General features: G+C 39.4%; 1 protein-coding gene across 7 annotated transcripts in view; it reads left to right on the top strand.

Moving 5' to 3' along the window:
• SNX29 (sorting nexin 29) overlaps positions 1–14,743 on the top strand; it is a 487,403-nt gene that overhangs the window by 32,028 nt on the left and 440,632 nt on the right. For all 7 annotated transcript variants that reach the window (XR_012647696.1, XM_075010432.1, XM_075010435.1 and 4 more), the window contains exons 5-9: positions 1,995–2,175; positions 4,348–4,418; positions 6,926–7,174; positions 9,680–10,055; positions 11,479–11,597. Coding sequence is in view for 6 of the 7 variants with exons in the window: in XM_075010432.1 (XP_074866533.1) it covers positions 1,995–2,175; positions 4,348–4,418; positions 6,926–7,174; positions 9,680–10,055; positions 11,479–11,597 (996 nt within the window). In the remaining variant the exon portion in view is untranslated. The remainder of the gene's footprint in view (positions 1–1,994; positions 2,176–4,347; positions 4,419–6,925; positions 7,175–9,679; positions 10,056–11,478; positions 11,598–14,743) is intronic.

The following is a 14,743-nucleotide window of genomic DNA, read 5'->3' as shown; positions in this document are numbered from 1 at the left end:
TATTAGCTTCCAGAGGTGTCCCCTATGTATCCCACAGGCTCTGTGGTTGTCTGCTCTGGCTTCTTTCATCTCAGCTGCTCTGCAGGTATGCAGGGATTAGGTAACAGGAAGCCTGGGTATTTGAATTTGGCACCAGGAAGTCTGTGGCGGTTAGCCTGTGGGGTCATGCTTGTATGAGAGGTTGAGAAACTTCTTTCTTATCAGTGTGATCATTACATCTACCCATTAAAAATTGCCCCAACATGGAGTTCATGGTTCTGTCTCTCCCTTTTGTAAGCTGAGCATTTGGATTTTTTTTTTCTTTTCAGTGCTGGTGCTAGCCCCTGCCCTATCCCACCAAATGGCAGCTAGGCTCTGGGGGTTGTGCTTGTATGAAAGGCTGAAAAACTCCTATGTGGTTTACATTTGTACAGTGGCAGCCTCCTCCTCCCCCACAGACACCATGCAGTTTGGGTTTTCGCGCACCGAGCCACATCACGTGGTTAGCCCTAGAGCCAATAAAAGGAAGTGCCTGCTGCGCAGTGTGGACCATGCTGCCAGGCAGCATCATGTCCTGGCTTGTGTGCAGTGAGGGCTTCAAAGCCTGAAAAGATTTTTCGAGGCTTGCTGTCACCAGGGGCAAGTCTCCCCTCCATGGCCAAGATTTTCAGAGGGTTGTTGTTGCTGGAGAGAAGGGAGCATTTCAACTGGCCTTTCAAACAACACCCCTCCTCAGGCCACGATGCTCACCTAATGGAATGTGTGGAGGGTTGGCCACCACAGTCAATCGTGGCTGCCCCCCCACCCCTGCCTGAGCAACACACCGAAAGGTCCTTTATAACTGTCCTTTCAACAGACAACCCCACATTCCGTGACAGCCTAATAAAATGGGGAGGGGGCAGCTATGACAATCCCATGCCTGGAGCTCTAGTTGGCTTATCATGTAGAAATCATAACATTCTGCCCAGGGTAGGGGTGCTTTCAAGGAGGGGGAAAGTGGCTGGAGGGCCAGTTGAGGTGGCACAGATTCCTGTACAAAATAGAAAGGTTAATAAGTGTAATACATAAGAGCAGCCATACTGGGTCAGACCAAAGGTCTATCTAGCCCAGTGTCCCCTCTTGACTGTGGCCAAAGTCAGATGTCTCAGAGGTTATGAACAGAATAGGTAACCATCAAAGTAATCCCTCTCCTGTCATCTGTTTCCAGCCTCTGACAGAGGCTAGGGACACCATTCTTGCCCATCGTGGCTAATAGCCATTGGTGGACCTAACTTCCATGACTTTCTTTAGTTATTCTTTGAACCCTGTTAAAGTCCTGATCTTCACAACATCCTCTGATGAGGAGTTCCATAGGCCTATCACGTGCTATATGAAGAAAAATGTCCTTTTGTTAATTTTAAACCACTACCCATTAATTTCGTTTGGTGTATCCTAGTTCTAATGGGAACAAACAGTAATTTGATGGGAGGCTTTTAATACTAAGTAGAGTTTGTTGCCAACAAACTTATCAATTCTGGAGTATAGTGTGTGTGGGTTTTTTTTTTTTTAAATGATATTAGTATGCATCTCCAAATGAAATTTTGGCCATAATATATAAATTAAATGGAATATTGTATAACTTTTTAAACATATATTAGATTTAAAAGCGAATTGTCCCGTAGAGGTATAATTCTTATCACAAATATCTTAAGCGAAACTTTGTAGAAGTAAGCAATCTACTAAGCTGAAGGGTTTCAGCAAACTGGGAAATGATTTATCTGAGTTCAAGGTCACATGCAGGTAACTGTATTGTTTAGTAAAACAGCATGTCCTATAGTTAGGACATGGGTTATTGTGGGTATTTAAGTATGAAATAGTAATTATATTGGTGTTAGAAGAATATTTTGAGAAAAACTCTCATAAAAATTTGTAAGTACAAAGAGAGGTTATGTAAATGGTATTGTCTTTATGATAGTAAGAGAGAAAAATAGACCAGACAGACGAGTTAACTATATTTTGTATCTTCTGATTTGCAGAGCCAGTTTTTTGGTACTATGTGAAAGAAGTTCTGAATAAACATGAAGTACAACGTTTCTACTCACTGAGGGCTATTGCTACCGATGTTGGCAGAGGCCGTGCCTGGCTACGCTGTGCATTAAATGAACATTCTTTGGAAAGATATTTCCATATGTTGCTTGCAGATAAAAATCGACTTAGGTAACTGTATTTAATGTCCTTATAATGGAGGAAAGCATGCGATTTGCAGACTAAGCACTGACATTTTAAAAATGTCTGAAATTATTAGTAGATGAACCAGTTAATTTTATTTTAAGCCACTTATTCTCACACTTTTAACTGCTGTTTTAATTTATTCGTAGCCAAATGTTTACTGTTCAATTTATTTTATAGTCTGTGATCCAAAACTTTCCAAATATTTCAGTGGTTACACAGAGGATAGGAAATACAATAAACCCTCTATTTTACAAACCCCAATTTAGCGGACCTTTGGGAACATCAGATGTCCCCCCCCCATTGTTCCTGAAGTCCGTTGGGATCTGTAAAATCGTAAATTCTACCCCCTGTCCCCACCGAAGGAGGGGGGAGACTTACTGCTGCTGAAGACTGCATTATACTGGGAGGAGCGTGTAGTGGCTCCACCAGTTGCTCCTGCGGGCCATAAGGTGGCAGCTTCAGCATGCAGTGAGGCACCTTTAGCTACACGCAGCGGGTGCCTCAAGCCACACACGGTGAGGTGTCTCTGGTGCTTGTCTCATCTCAAAAAAGATATGTTGGAACTGGAAAAGGTACAGAAAAAGGCAACAGAAATTATCAGAGTTATGCAACAGCTTCCATCTGAGGACAGAGTGTATGATTGGGGCTTCTCAGTTTGGAAAAGAGAAGACTAAGGCAAGAGATGATGAGAGAGGCTCACAATAACAAACATGGAAGCAGAATTGAGAGCTATCAGAATGTCATGTGAAGAAGTTAAAATTGAAACAGGAAATGGGTAAAGGATGGAAGGCAATAGTCTAGCCCTTATGTTCTGCATGGGGTAACATTAAAAAAGTGAGCGGAAGGGAGAGAGCCCGAATGAGCCCATAGATTCCAGTCAGGATTGTGCACCGTTCCTCTGGGTATTATACAAACACATTAAATGGCAGACCTTGATTCAAAGAGTCGGAATAAAAAAAAAACACACAGGCAATTAGACAATGTTCATTTAAAAAAAAGTTAGAATACACAGATTACAGCCACCATCTTTCCTTTTTTTTATTATTGTACAGCTTATAAGATCTTGGTGTTAAATAAAGTACGAGGTTGCAAAAAAATTAACCATGCATTTAATGCATAATGATAGCATATGGTGCTTGCTAAGGAAACAATGGTTAAGTTACACATGATTAGTTAACATTCTCTTGCCTACTACTTAGAGGAGTCACATCAACCTCCCTTTGATTATCTAGTGCCTTTAAATCTTTGTTGAGCAAAAGCCTAAATAATTTGGTTAAACTTGATGATTTATTGCTCAACAGTTCAGTTTAACCCAGGGGATCTTGCTCTGTTTTGTTTATTTCTGTCCTTTCTTATTTACACCAAAATGGTTTGGTAGCCATAGGTGAAATGTTAGATTTGTGAAATATATGAATATGCAATGGTAAGTGTTATGGCTGTTAATGTTGTTTATCCAGAAATTGCTAATGTAACTATAAATGGAGTGCTTACAGCTGAGATATTCCTGATCTGAATGTCTTGCATCTTATTGTCGGAGAGGTAGCTGTGTTAGTCTGTAACTTTGAGAACAGCAAAAGGTCTTGTGGCACCTTATAGACTAACAGATATTTTAGAGCATAAGCTTTTGTGGGCAAAGACCCGCTTCATCAGATGCGTGAGTAGGGGACTGGTTTCAGAGGAGTATTTAAAGAGTGGGGTCCCAGTAAAGGACAGATTTGTCAGCTCTGGCCCTCCCCTTTACTGGGACCCCACTCTTTAAATACCCCTCTGAACCCCCCCAGTCATGCATCTGATGAAGCAGGTCTTTGCCCACAAAAGCTTATGCTCTAAATATCTGTTAGTCTATAAGGTGCCACAAGACTTTTTGTTTTTCTTGCATCTTATTAGCTTGCTTTCAATCCTTGCATTTTCTATTCCATTTAATTCCCAGTATTCACTGTCTCACAACTCACATTTGAATAGGCTTCACTACTTTTAGTTTAGGATTGCCTAAAGTTTATATTAGTATTCTTTCGATTCCATGAATATCAGGTTTTTGTTTGTATTTGGCTCAGCTGTCTGCGCATCTAATAGATGTAATAGTTCATCTTTTCACAAACAGCCTATGGTAAATAAAAGGACAACAATGTGGCTTTGTGTTTACCTTTCAATTCATAGTGTCTTCTATGAAGACTGGTCTTTTATGATGGATGAAGAACGTTCTAGCATGATCCCTACAATGGCAGCTGGTAAGCCTGAAAACTACATCTGTGTCTACACTACAGTGATGTTTGCAAAAATGATCTTCCGGAAGGTCTCTTCCAGAAGATCTTCTTTCCAAGGAGCATGTCCACACACACAAAAGGGATCAAAAGAGGAATCTGTTCTTTTGAAAAAGTGTCCACACAGCCCCTGCTCTCTTTTGAAAGAACAGGCCAGGAATTGAAAAATCTAACATTATGAGGACTGCTCTTTCGAGCAAAGGCTCCCAGAGTATCTACACATGGTTTTTCTGACAGAATCTTTCAGAAAAAGGTGCCCTTCCTCATTTGGGAGAGGAGAAGGGCCTTCAGAAGAAGTGCCATATTCTTTCCAAAGGAGTTTGAAAGAGTGCATTTTGTGTGTGGACGCTGTGCTTGCTCTTTCAGAAGAGGACCTGATTTTTCAAAAGTACATGCCGCCATAAGACAAACTCTGAGTGGTACTGTTTTGAGAGAGACTTTGTTTTTGGGATGTGCCTTTATCTGTACAGGTTGAATCTCTCTTGTTTGGCACCCTCAGGACTTGACTGGTGCTGGAAAAGAGAATTTGCTGGACAACAGGAAGTCAATATTTTCTAGCACATTACCAGCATTTCCATTTCTCACTGGGCTCTTAGAAGACATTTAGAGGTAGTTACAGCTAAATAGCAGCACAGCATATTGAGAGCCAGGACCGATGGCTGTAAACAAACTTTATTGTATCACAGGAAACTTGACCACACCCATGATAAGCAGCTGACTAAAATAATGCCAAATTATAGAGTTAGCTGGATGGGAATGTTCTGGATTAGAGAGGTTCAACCTGTAGTAATTACAAAGCACTTCATAAAGCAGTGAGTTGGATGCTCTTTTTAAGACAAATACTGGTGTATTTTAGGTACTCAGTAATAGGGCATGCATAAACTTGGATATTGACACCAGCTTAAATTACAGAGGGAGTATTGAGGTTTTGCAAGTCTCTCCATGGTGGGAATAACTTTATGTGGGAGCTTTACCTTTATCTTTCAAAACTGTCATTTATTTTGCTGTATCAGTACATCAGCAAAAGAAAATAATTGTGATCTGTTAAGAGCAATGACTTCATAGCAAGATTTACCTTAAAGCAGAGCATTTTGCCTGAGTGAGCAGTCCAGTAGTTTTGTCTGAGTGCTCACTATTTCTTGCAGTGCATTCAAGATCATAGGAAATTGAAACTGGTCTTGCAAGCCCAAGTTAATGGTTTAGCTTCTGTTTCAGCCTTCCTCTGTGATGCTCCTTCTTATTTGTTAATAAAGTGTGTAAAAGCTTGTCATGACCTAGAACTCAGTTGTGCTAGCCACTTGTATGAACGCAGAACAACAGACAGCCCCCAGACCAACAGTCTGTGACCCAAAGAGCTTACGGTTCCAGTGTAAGACAAGCAACAATAGGTGGATACAGTTGTACTGGGAAACAGACAAGATTAGTTTACATAACAGGCAGTGGTCTCAGCACACTGGTAGCTTCCCTGTTGTCAAGTTGTGGTGTGTTTTTTTAATAGACATTATGCCAAAGGAGTTTTTTGAAATAGGATGATAAGTTAGTTTTACAGATCTTTATGATGTTTATGGAGAGCTCCCAAACGTGAGGGGCAGCATGGGAAGACAGCCAGAGATGCTTTTGAGAAAATTTAACAAATGGCTAAAGAAGACTGCCATCATAGGTGAGGAGAAGACTGAGTACAAGAGCTTAAGGAGCATCTGGATAGATCCAGAAGAGCCTTGCAAGTGATGACAAGCAGCTTATGTTTGGTGTGATAGGGCTGATCTAAGGATGTAAAGAGAGGGATGATGCAGTCAAAGCCACAGGCTAGGAAAATCACCTTGAAGAAGCATTCTGAATGGATATAAATGAGGAAAGATTGTTTTTGTTAAAGGCAGAGAGAATGGTGTAGACATGATTGGAAAAAATGGATGATGAGACATTAGATGAGAATTTTTAGTTCTGTGGATGGGTGAGAGAGGGTGCATCGTGATGTTATACAAAAAGCATTGTCAGGTTTATACACCGCCTAGGTTGAGGACCTAGAATGGGATCTCGGTTGAAAATGATGCCCAGAGTAGGGGGCTTAACAATAGACAGGATGGAGGTTGTACGCAGTCATCAGTCAAGGAATTAATGAGAGAAGGTTGGAGAAGAGGTATGATTAAGAATTCTGTTTTAGCCATTTAAAGCTTTGGCTGACAGTCACAAGATGATGCTAGAGAGGCATGAAGAGATTTTGAACTGGACTGAAGGAGGCAGGTCCAGAGAAGAATGGTAGATTTGTGAGTCATCAGCACGGATCTTTCACTATGAGATACTTGAGATAGTATTTGAAAAGAGGAGACAGTGTTAAAATCTACACTTTGCTGTGGATTTATTTTCCCACTTCCTCATCTTAGTCTTAACGTTTTATTAATTTAATTGGTGTATGAAATATTGCATATGTACTTAGTTATGCTGCTGTATAGCTTTTCTTTTTGCTTTATCTAAAGGTCTGAACTCCATTCTTTTTGCAATTAACATTGATAACAAGGACTTAAATGGGCAGAACAAGTGCACTCCGACTGTCTCCGATCTCCTAAAAGAATCCACGCAAAATGTAACCTCATTGTTGAAGGAGTCCACCCAAGGTGTAAGCAGTCTTCTAAGAGAAATAACAGCATCCTCTGCTGTTTCCATTTTAATCAAACCTGATCAAGACACTGACCCCCTTCCAGTTCTTTCGAAGAATGTTAGTGCTGGTAAGCATTTTAGGAATACTAACGTAATTTTAAAAGTATTTGAAGTGCTCAAATACTTTGTTAGGTTCTAAAATAATATCAAGAATAAATGTCTTAATCACTGAAGGTGTTTGTTACATATAATTTAAATATCTTATTTGTTACAATTCAGCTTGATTGTTAACTCTTTGGGCAGACAGTATTTCTGATCTATACAGTCCTTTAATAAATAATTGTGCTTTATAGATCATGGTTTATTCACACCCTGGCAAAGTTTAGAAAATTCAAATGTACTGTTGACATGTTACAGCTAGCACAAACATGGAGGTGATAGTGTTGGACAACTATGCACAGCATCTGTGAAGATTTGAGTCCATTGTAAGTTTAAAATAGTGCAGTAAAATGCAGCATTCACTTATATGTAGTCTGCTATGCAAATATCAAAGGAATAAGTTCTTGTCTCCATTTCTGGAACTGAAAGCTGGAATAATACACTATTTTGTCAGTCTTGTACTCTTCATATAAGAAATCTAGCTTTGAGATGCTTGAGTAAACTTACTTTAGATGATAGTATAAGAGGACTTATCTCAGGTATTTGATGCCCTACAGATTTCCAGTAGAGCGATTAATATATGTAAATACGTGTGTTGGGAGCAAGCGTGGAGAGTAGAAATTATTTACCTCTTCCGACATTTAAAATGTTTTTTTTTATCTTAAAATGCATTTGTAATATATCCTGACACCAAGTTTTTTGTGTGGCTTTTCAACTAAATTGAAATAAGAGGGATGCAGTGCTTCCATACTGAGTGTAGCTTTTATTGTTTCAACATATTTTCTGCGGTTGGAACAAAAGAATTCTTGATCATATCCTGCATATTAGTACGTAACTTTGTTTGACCAGAAACATTAGGTGCATTCAAATACAGCAGTAAATTGAATGTTTTTAGAATAAATTTGTCTGGTAATTCCATTGAAATCACTCTTTGTTTCCTGGTTGATATTCAAAATATTTTCCACCCTCATTTTATTGTTCGGGAAAATTTTTCTGTGGATATGTACTGGCCAGATGTGAGTTGGAGAGGGACAGGAAAGAATTAGTCCACATTACCAGTTTTCCATGCCTATTCTTGGATTACACTAAAATAATACATAGCTATTTGCAGGAACTTGTATCCATATGCATTTAAAATAAAAAAAAAAAAAAAAAAAAGGTAAGAGCAGAGAACTTTTTTCCCTGCAACAGGTTAAGCATAATTAAGTTAATAGTGCTCTTGAAAACCTATCACTGTCTAGTTTTGGGAACAGGTAAAAACAACTTTTAACCAGCCAAAATAAACTAGCTCTTTCTCAGAATGGGACCAAATATGTTTTTAATAGCTGTTTCTGTCATTGTGACAGAGAGAGAGCTGTGTTAGCCTGTATTCTATTGAAACAAAAAAGCAGTCAAGTAGCACTTTAAAGACTAACAAAATAATTTATTAGGGTCTATCCCACGAAAGCTCATCACTTAATAAATTATTTGTTAGTCTTTAAAGTGCTACTTGACTGCTTTTTTCTTCCTGTCATTATTGGAGTTGTGTAGCCAGGTCCTGATGTATCTTCAGGTAAAATTAGGCTGTCAGACATAAAGGATGGAGCAGAAGCTTGCTGCCCTTGGGTCTACTAACATATTTTAGTTTCATGTATATGTTACTGCTTGCAAGCAGATCCTATATGTTTGTTTTGAAAACAGGGCATAATTTTTAAGTCAAGTCCTATAGAGTAATTGTTTAGATTAGTAACTCACATTTGAGTATAAAAATATACAAAAAATGTACTTTGTAAACTAAGTGGGAAACATGATGCATACCCATGGCAAATAACAGCTGTATTTCCCTCTAGATCACAAAGGGGGAAAAAGGCAGTGAACTATAATAATAGTAGGGAGGGAGGGGTGTGTGTTTTTTCATCTGTTTCTTGTCTGAGATTCAGGGTGGCAGAGGTAAAATCTTTTCATCTGTTAGTGAAAGAGACAAACTTTCTTTTGCTGTTTGTAGTTAAAAAGCGTATCTCTTTCACCAACAGAAGTAGACATAATACAAAATACTACCTTTAGTATCCTGGGACCAATGTTGCTGCAAAAACTGATGTTATCTCTCCTTCTTTGTCATTGTAAAGCTTTTCTATTTGTATTAATACTCTTCTTTCAAGTGTATTCCATAGACATTGTTTATGTACCAGGCTTTTCCAGTCAAGTTTCATTGAACAGCTGTATTAGTGATGTGATTGGGTGGGGGAGGGAATTGAACACTTTGCTAACTTTTTATTTCAAACATGTAATTTTAGCAGTGTGTAAACTTGCTTTGGCAGCCTTAATTCTGGAAAAAATTTTTGTGTTTGTTTTGTTTTGTTTCCCTTCTTGCATCATCAACTGTGCTTAACTTGTTAAGAAAAGGCAGTAAAGTCCTAAAACATGAATTAGGTATCTCCAGTTATTTTTAGCTGCTTTTCCTTAAAATATGTAAATCTTACTTTTATTGCCACCAGATTTGAAATGTAGAAAAGATCGGAAGAAGAAGAAAAGGGTGACAAACATCATCTCGTTTGATGAGGAGGAAGATGAGCAAAACTTAGGGGATGCGTTAAAAACAGCAATTGCAGGAGAAAGCTCAGAAGAGAACTCGGACAAGTCTTCAGCTTTTGTGTTACCTTCCTCTGAAGGCTCTCTTCTGCAAAATTTAAATGGGAATCAGAATAACCACTTGTGGAAAAGCAATTCCATGTTTTTAAATGGAGAGTGTAGTTACCAGAAGCTTGATGTGAAGAGTATTGATGATGAAGATATAGATGAACATGAGGAAGAGATATATGGGAAAATATTGGGAAACAAAGGCATGGAAGCTGAAACGGAAGTTTCTGAGGAGTGAGTTCTTAGAGCCAAAATTAAACTGTGTACAGTTCTACTTTGCTTTAAGTGATTAATGGGAACAAACCAATTTGCCTAACCCAGGGGTCGGCAACCCGCAGCTCCGGAGCCGCATGCGGCTCTTTAAGGAGTCACTTTCAGCTCTGGGCGCTGCTGCCACTGACTCCATTTGTGGGTCTCTGCCCTGGTGCCACTGAAATAATGGAACTAAATTTAATTGGTTTAAGGACCAGCAGGGTGTTGGGAAGGAGCTTGCAGTTCAACCAGTTAAATGAATTCCATTCATTCAGCATGGCAGGGTAGGGAGCTGCTTATGCTGCAGGTTGGGGGAAGTGAACAGGAGAGCTGGGGGAGGGGTTGGAGCTGCTGCATTGAGAAGCAGGTAGAGTGGGAGGTGGTGGCCACGGAGGAGTACTGGCAGCGTGCGTACCGCTGGAAGAGCTCTCCTGGGGATTTGGGCCTGAGAAGGGTTAATCCTGAGGATGGGTGTCTGTGTGTGTGGGGGGGGGGGGTGTTGGGGTGTTGATGCAAACATTGCTCCTTCCTGATTAAGAGCCTATCCCCTATTCCTTGTCCTGATTTGCTCTCCAGTCGAGGGTGAAAGTAAGTTAAACTTTCTAACTAGTACCAATCAGTGTGTGCGTGCTGTTCTTAAAATCAGGGTTACAAAACGTTTGGTTTGACGTTATTTATTAAGGACTGTCTTGTATTCACATGCAATGTGGCTCTTGAAGTGTTGATTTTTGTAGGTGAATTTGAAAAAAATGGCTCTTCTGGCTATTTAGATTGCTGACTCCTGGCCTAACCTATGAGATCCCTAATTTTTTGCCTGTTTTAAGCAGCGAACTAGAAGATACCTAAATAATTCAGATGGTTAAAATGTAAAAAGGGGAACTTTTCGCTTGATTTCTGACAAGCACTAGAAGAAAAACTTGTGAAATTTCTAGGACTTTCCTTACAAAATTTGCAGCTGAATTTTTCCACTCAACTTTCAAATAACTATCCAATCTTTTATATGGCAAATTAAAACCAACCCTTATGAATGGGACATTTTCCGATCATTTGTACATAATCACACAATTTTTGGCTGTACAGTAAAGTGATGCTCGTTTTTAACATGGGGAGGTTGGGGGTGACAAAATATAGTTAAATGACTGTGTTAATATTTTGTGTTTTGAAATTGCATGTTCTGTCCTTTTTCCTTATCATGTTCAGTGTTGGGCACTGCAAGTGGAGAATAGGGCACTGCCTGACCTCCCTCCAGCATTGGGGCAGGTGAATGGAGATGGTTATTTGCTAGCATAAATCCCTTGCAATTTCTGCCCTGAAGATCTGAAAATGCTGTGCATAATAATTATATATTACATTTAAAAGAAATATACAACACGCAGATGCATGCCTGTCGTATGTTTTTGTTTAGGCGACATGAAGGGGGCACATGTACTTCCCAGATATGCACTTGGACTCCCCTGCAGATTCTGAATGATAGTTCAGATACTCTGTTTCCTGTCAGTGCTGTTGGCTCTTACGCACCGATTGGTAGGTATTTACTACTATCTAATGAATAAACTGCACTGATTTTCTCCTGTGCTGAGACGCATGTCTTGGCATACCATAATTTTTATGCAACTTCATTGCAATCATTCTTAATAAACACATAAATTCATACTCTACCTATATGTTATCTGATTTGGCATACTATCAATTTCGCATGCTACACATTATCAGTGATTGTAATAGCTATCCATTATTTATGTGATCTCCCAAACCTCCCCAGTGGGCATTAGCACAGCCATATATTAGAATTTGGATGTTAAGTAAATGGAAGAATACACTTTGTAGCTACACAACAGTGTTTCTTAAACTTTTTGAGGCCATGGAACACCAAACAATAACATTTTTATGCAGAAAACCTATGAAAATTTTCTTAAAAAAAATTGTCAGACCAAACAAACAACTCCCCCCCCAGCCAAAAAAAACCCAGCAACATATACAGCAAAAACAAAATGAAGTAAGCTAATCAGATGATATAGCAATGAAGACATAACATTGTATCTGGTTTTAATAGCGGAAGATATATACGTTCAGTGTATGATATCAAAAAAGTGTCAGATGCTTGTGGCATACCTGCAAGTTGTTCACAGGAAACTAGTCTTCCATGGAACATAGTTTAAGGAACACTACTATAAAATATAATTGCATATGTTTTGGCATATATTGTGTAAACTACAGAAGGCGATTCCCTTTTATTCTCTGCACATTTTCAGTATGCAGTTTGCATTCTGACTTGCTCTATTCATAACCTTTGAATGCTAACAAATGCATTATGCAATTTGTTTAGACAATTAACTTAAACTTGGACCTGTGGATGTGGATCTGTGTAGCTCTATACATGGGTTGTCTTGCACATTAAGTATCTTGCTGCTGCAAGAAAATGTTTGCTTTTATGAGTACTCCATATTATAATCTGACCCATCAGACATACTGGTGTGCTGTGGAAGAACAAATTTCTCTGGCATGTTTTCTAGTGTGGAAAATACCTAAAGTTGATAGGTTTTTCAAGGAATACTTTCATGGTTTCAATGAAAATGTTTACAATAAAAGAACTTGTAGCAGGAATTTATAGTTGTGTTAACTGAAAGATGTAAAACTTTCTGTTGAAATGCTGAACTGTTAAAACTAAAATAAGTGTTTACAACTGGAATTTTGGAATATTTATTTATCAAATTATAGAGGTGTGCCTTATGAGGACGGTAATAAACATTTTTTAAAAGTGGTAAAAAATTGTCATTGATAAATATGTGTAGATAACAATAAACAACAAGTATCCGTGTAGAGTTACAAAAGCGATAAAGAATACAGGCAGAAAATTGTCATTTTGGGAGCAACAAAATTTATGTAATTCCCAGCAGCCATAACTCTACGGCATCTACACTAGCAAGTTCTTTTGAAAGATTTTTTTCGAAAGAAGGGGGCTCTTTTGAAAGATCCTTTTGGAGTGTCTACACCCAAAAAGCATTCTTCGAAAGAAAGTCGAAAGAGTGAGGCGATCCTGTCAAAATCACTTTTCCTTTCCCTTTTCAGGAAGAGCAACTTCTTTCGAAAGGTTCTTGCTAAAGAAAATGTGTGTAGATGCTCCTTAGGGCTCTTTTGGAAGAGCAGTTCTCATGAGGCCTGACTTTTTGATCCCTGGTCTGTTCTTTCGAAGGAGCCAGAGCTGTGTGGAAGCTGTTGTTTGAAAGAACAGATCACTCTTTTGAACCATTTTTTTGTGTGTGGATGCACTCTTTCAAAAGAAGTTCTTTCGGAAGAGATCTTCCAAAGGACTTCTGTGAAAAGCTCTCTATAGTGTAGACATAGCCTAGTTGAGGATGCCATGACAATGCTCTACCAAGAAGGAAGAAAGAGAGGTGCATAAATTCACGGTTAATGGTATTTGGTCGTTCAGGAAGAGGAACTTCAGTTGTAGGCAGCTTTCTTCTGACTTCTGTGTATTCTGAAAGATGCTGAACCCTTTCTTGAGATGTAAGGAGCAGTCTTCAGCTTACATTTACATTGACCGGAGTTGAGGACTCTCTGTATCTTGCAGAATCAGAAACTTATAGGAATAGCTAAATTGTGCAGAGTATATAAATTGAGGTCTTGATTCCAAATCTTGTCAGGAGGTGAATGCCCTTTTCTTTTGAAATTGATATGGGTGCTCTCCAGCACCTCAAAATATAGGTGGTGTGAATATACTGTAACACAAAGCTGCCTGTAACTTTTCAACAGATCACTGAAAAAATTGCTAGTACACAAGCAATATACTAACCTAAACATTACACTAGGGTCTCAATGTTCGCAAGGGTTCAGTGTTGGGAACCCTCACGAATGTTGAATTTTGCGAATATGCCAGCTTCCGGCTGCTGGCGCTCCTCCCCCGGCTCCCGGGGAAAGTGGTGGCTGCCAGTGCTCCATGTCCTGGGGTCCTAGGGGAAGCAGCGGCTGCTGGCCATTCACGAATTGTTAAATTCGCGAACCATAGTTTTGCGAATATTCAGACTCTACTCTGTTTGCATACTGGTTATTTTTACATGGACTACCAGAGAAAAACATGGTAACAGAGGGGAGAAAACATCTGTGTTTCTGAAATCCTTAGCTGAGTTTATGCCAGCGATGGGCAGCCAAGACTAGTGACTCACCCTCCTTTGTCTTATTGGGCCTCAAGATTAAAGTCCCGTGGCGAGCAGTGTGTGGCGTGCAGGCTGCCTGCGGTCCACTGGAAGTCCACCTGTGGCTTGTGAGCTCCCACCCTTGTCCCCTTCTATCATACTCCTTGTGTGCTGGGGCACCAGAGTCCCACACCTACTCCTGATACTCTCTCCCAGCATTTTTGGAGCACCATGAATTGGCTGCTTTATGTTCCATCCCCACTGCTCTCCCTCACAGACTTGAATGGCTATGAATCAGCTGATTCATGGTGATCCAAAAGTGCTAGGAAGGAAGGGAGGGCATAGGTAAGTGCCGAGCTCCAGTGCCCCAGTGTGTAAAAGGTTATTTTCGTAAATAGGTACCATTGCTGTAAAGTTTTGAAGTGTTAAATGTCAGCACACCAACATAAATATTATTAGTGTTTCAGTGTCATCTCATATTGTTTGTACCTGATGTGGAATTTAGATCTCCTCCATGATGATTTTGTGACACAA

This window comes from Carettochelys insculpta, chromosome 16, assembly GCF_033958435.1.
Source record: "Carettochelys insculpta isolate YL-2023 chromosome 16, ASM3395843v1, whole genome shotgun sequence".
NCBI classification, from domain to species: Eukaryota; Metazoa; Chordata; order Testudines; family Carettochelyidae; genus Carettochelys; species Carettochelys insculpta.
The sequence above is the reverse complement of the archived record's forward strand: the minus strand, read 5'-3'. Positions and strand labels throughout refer to the sequence as shown.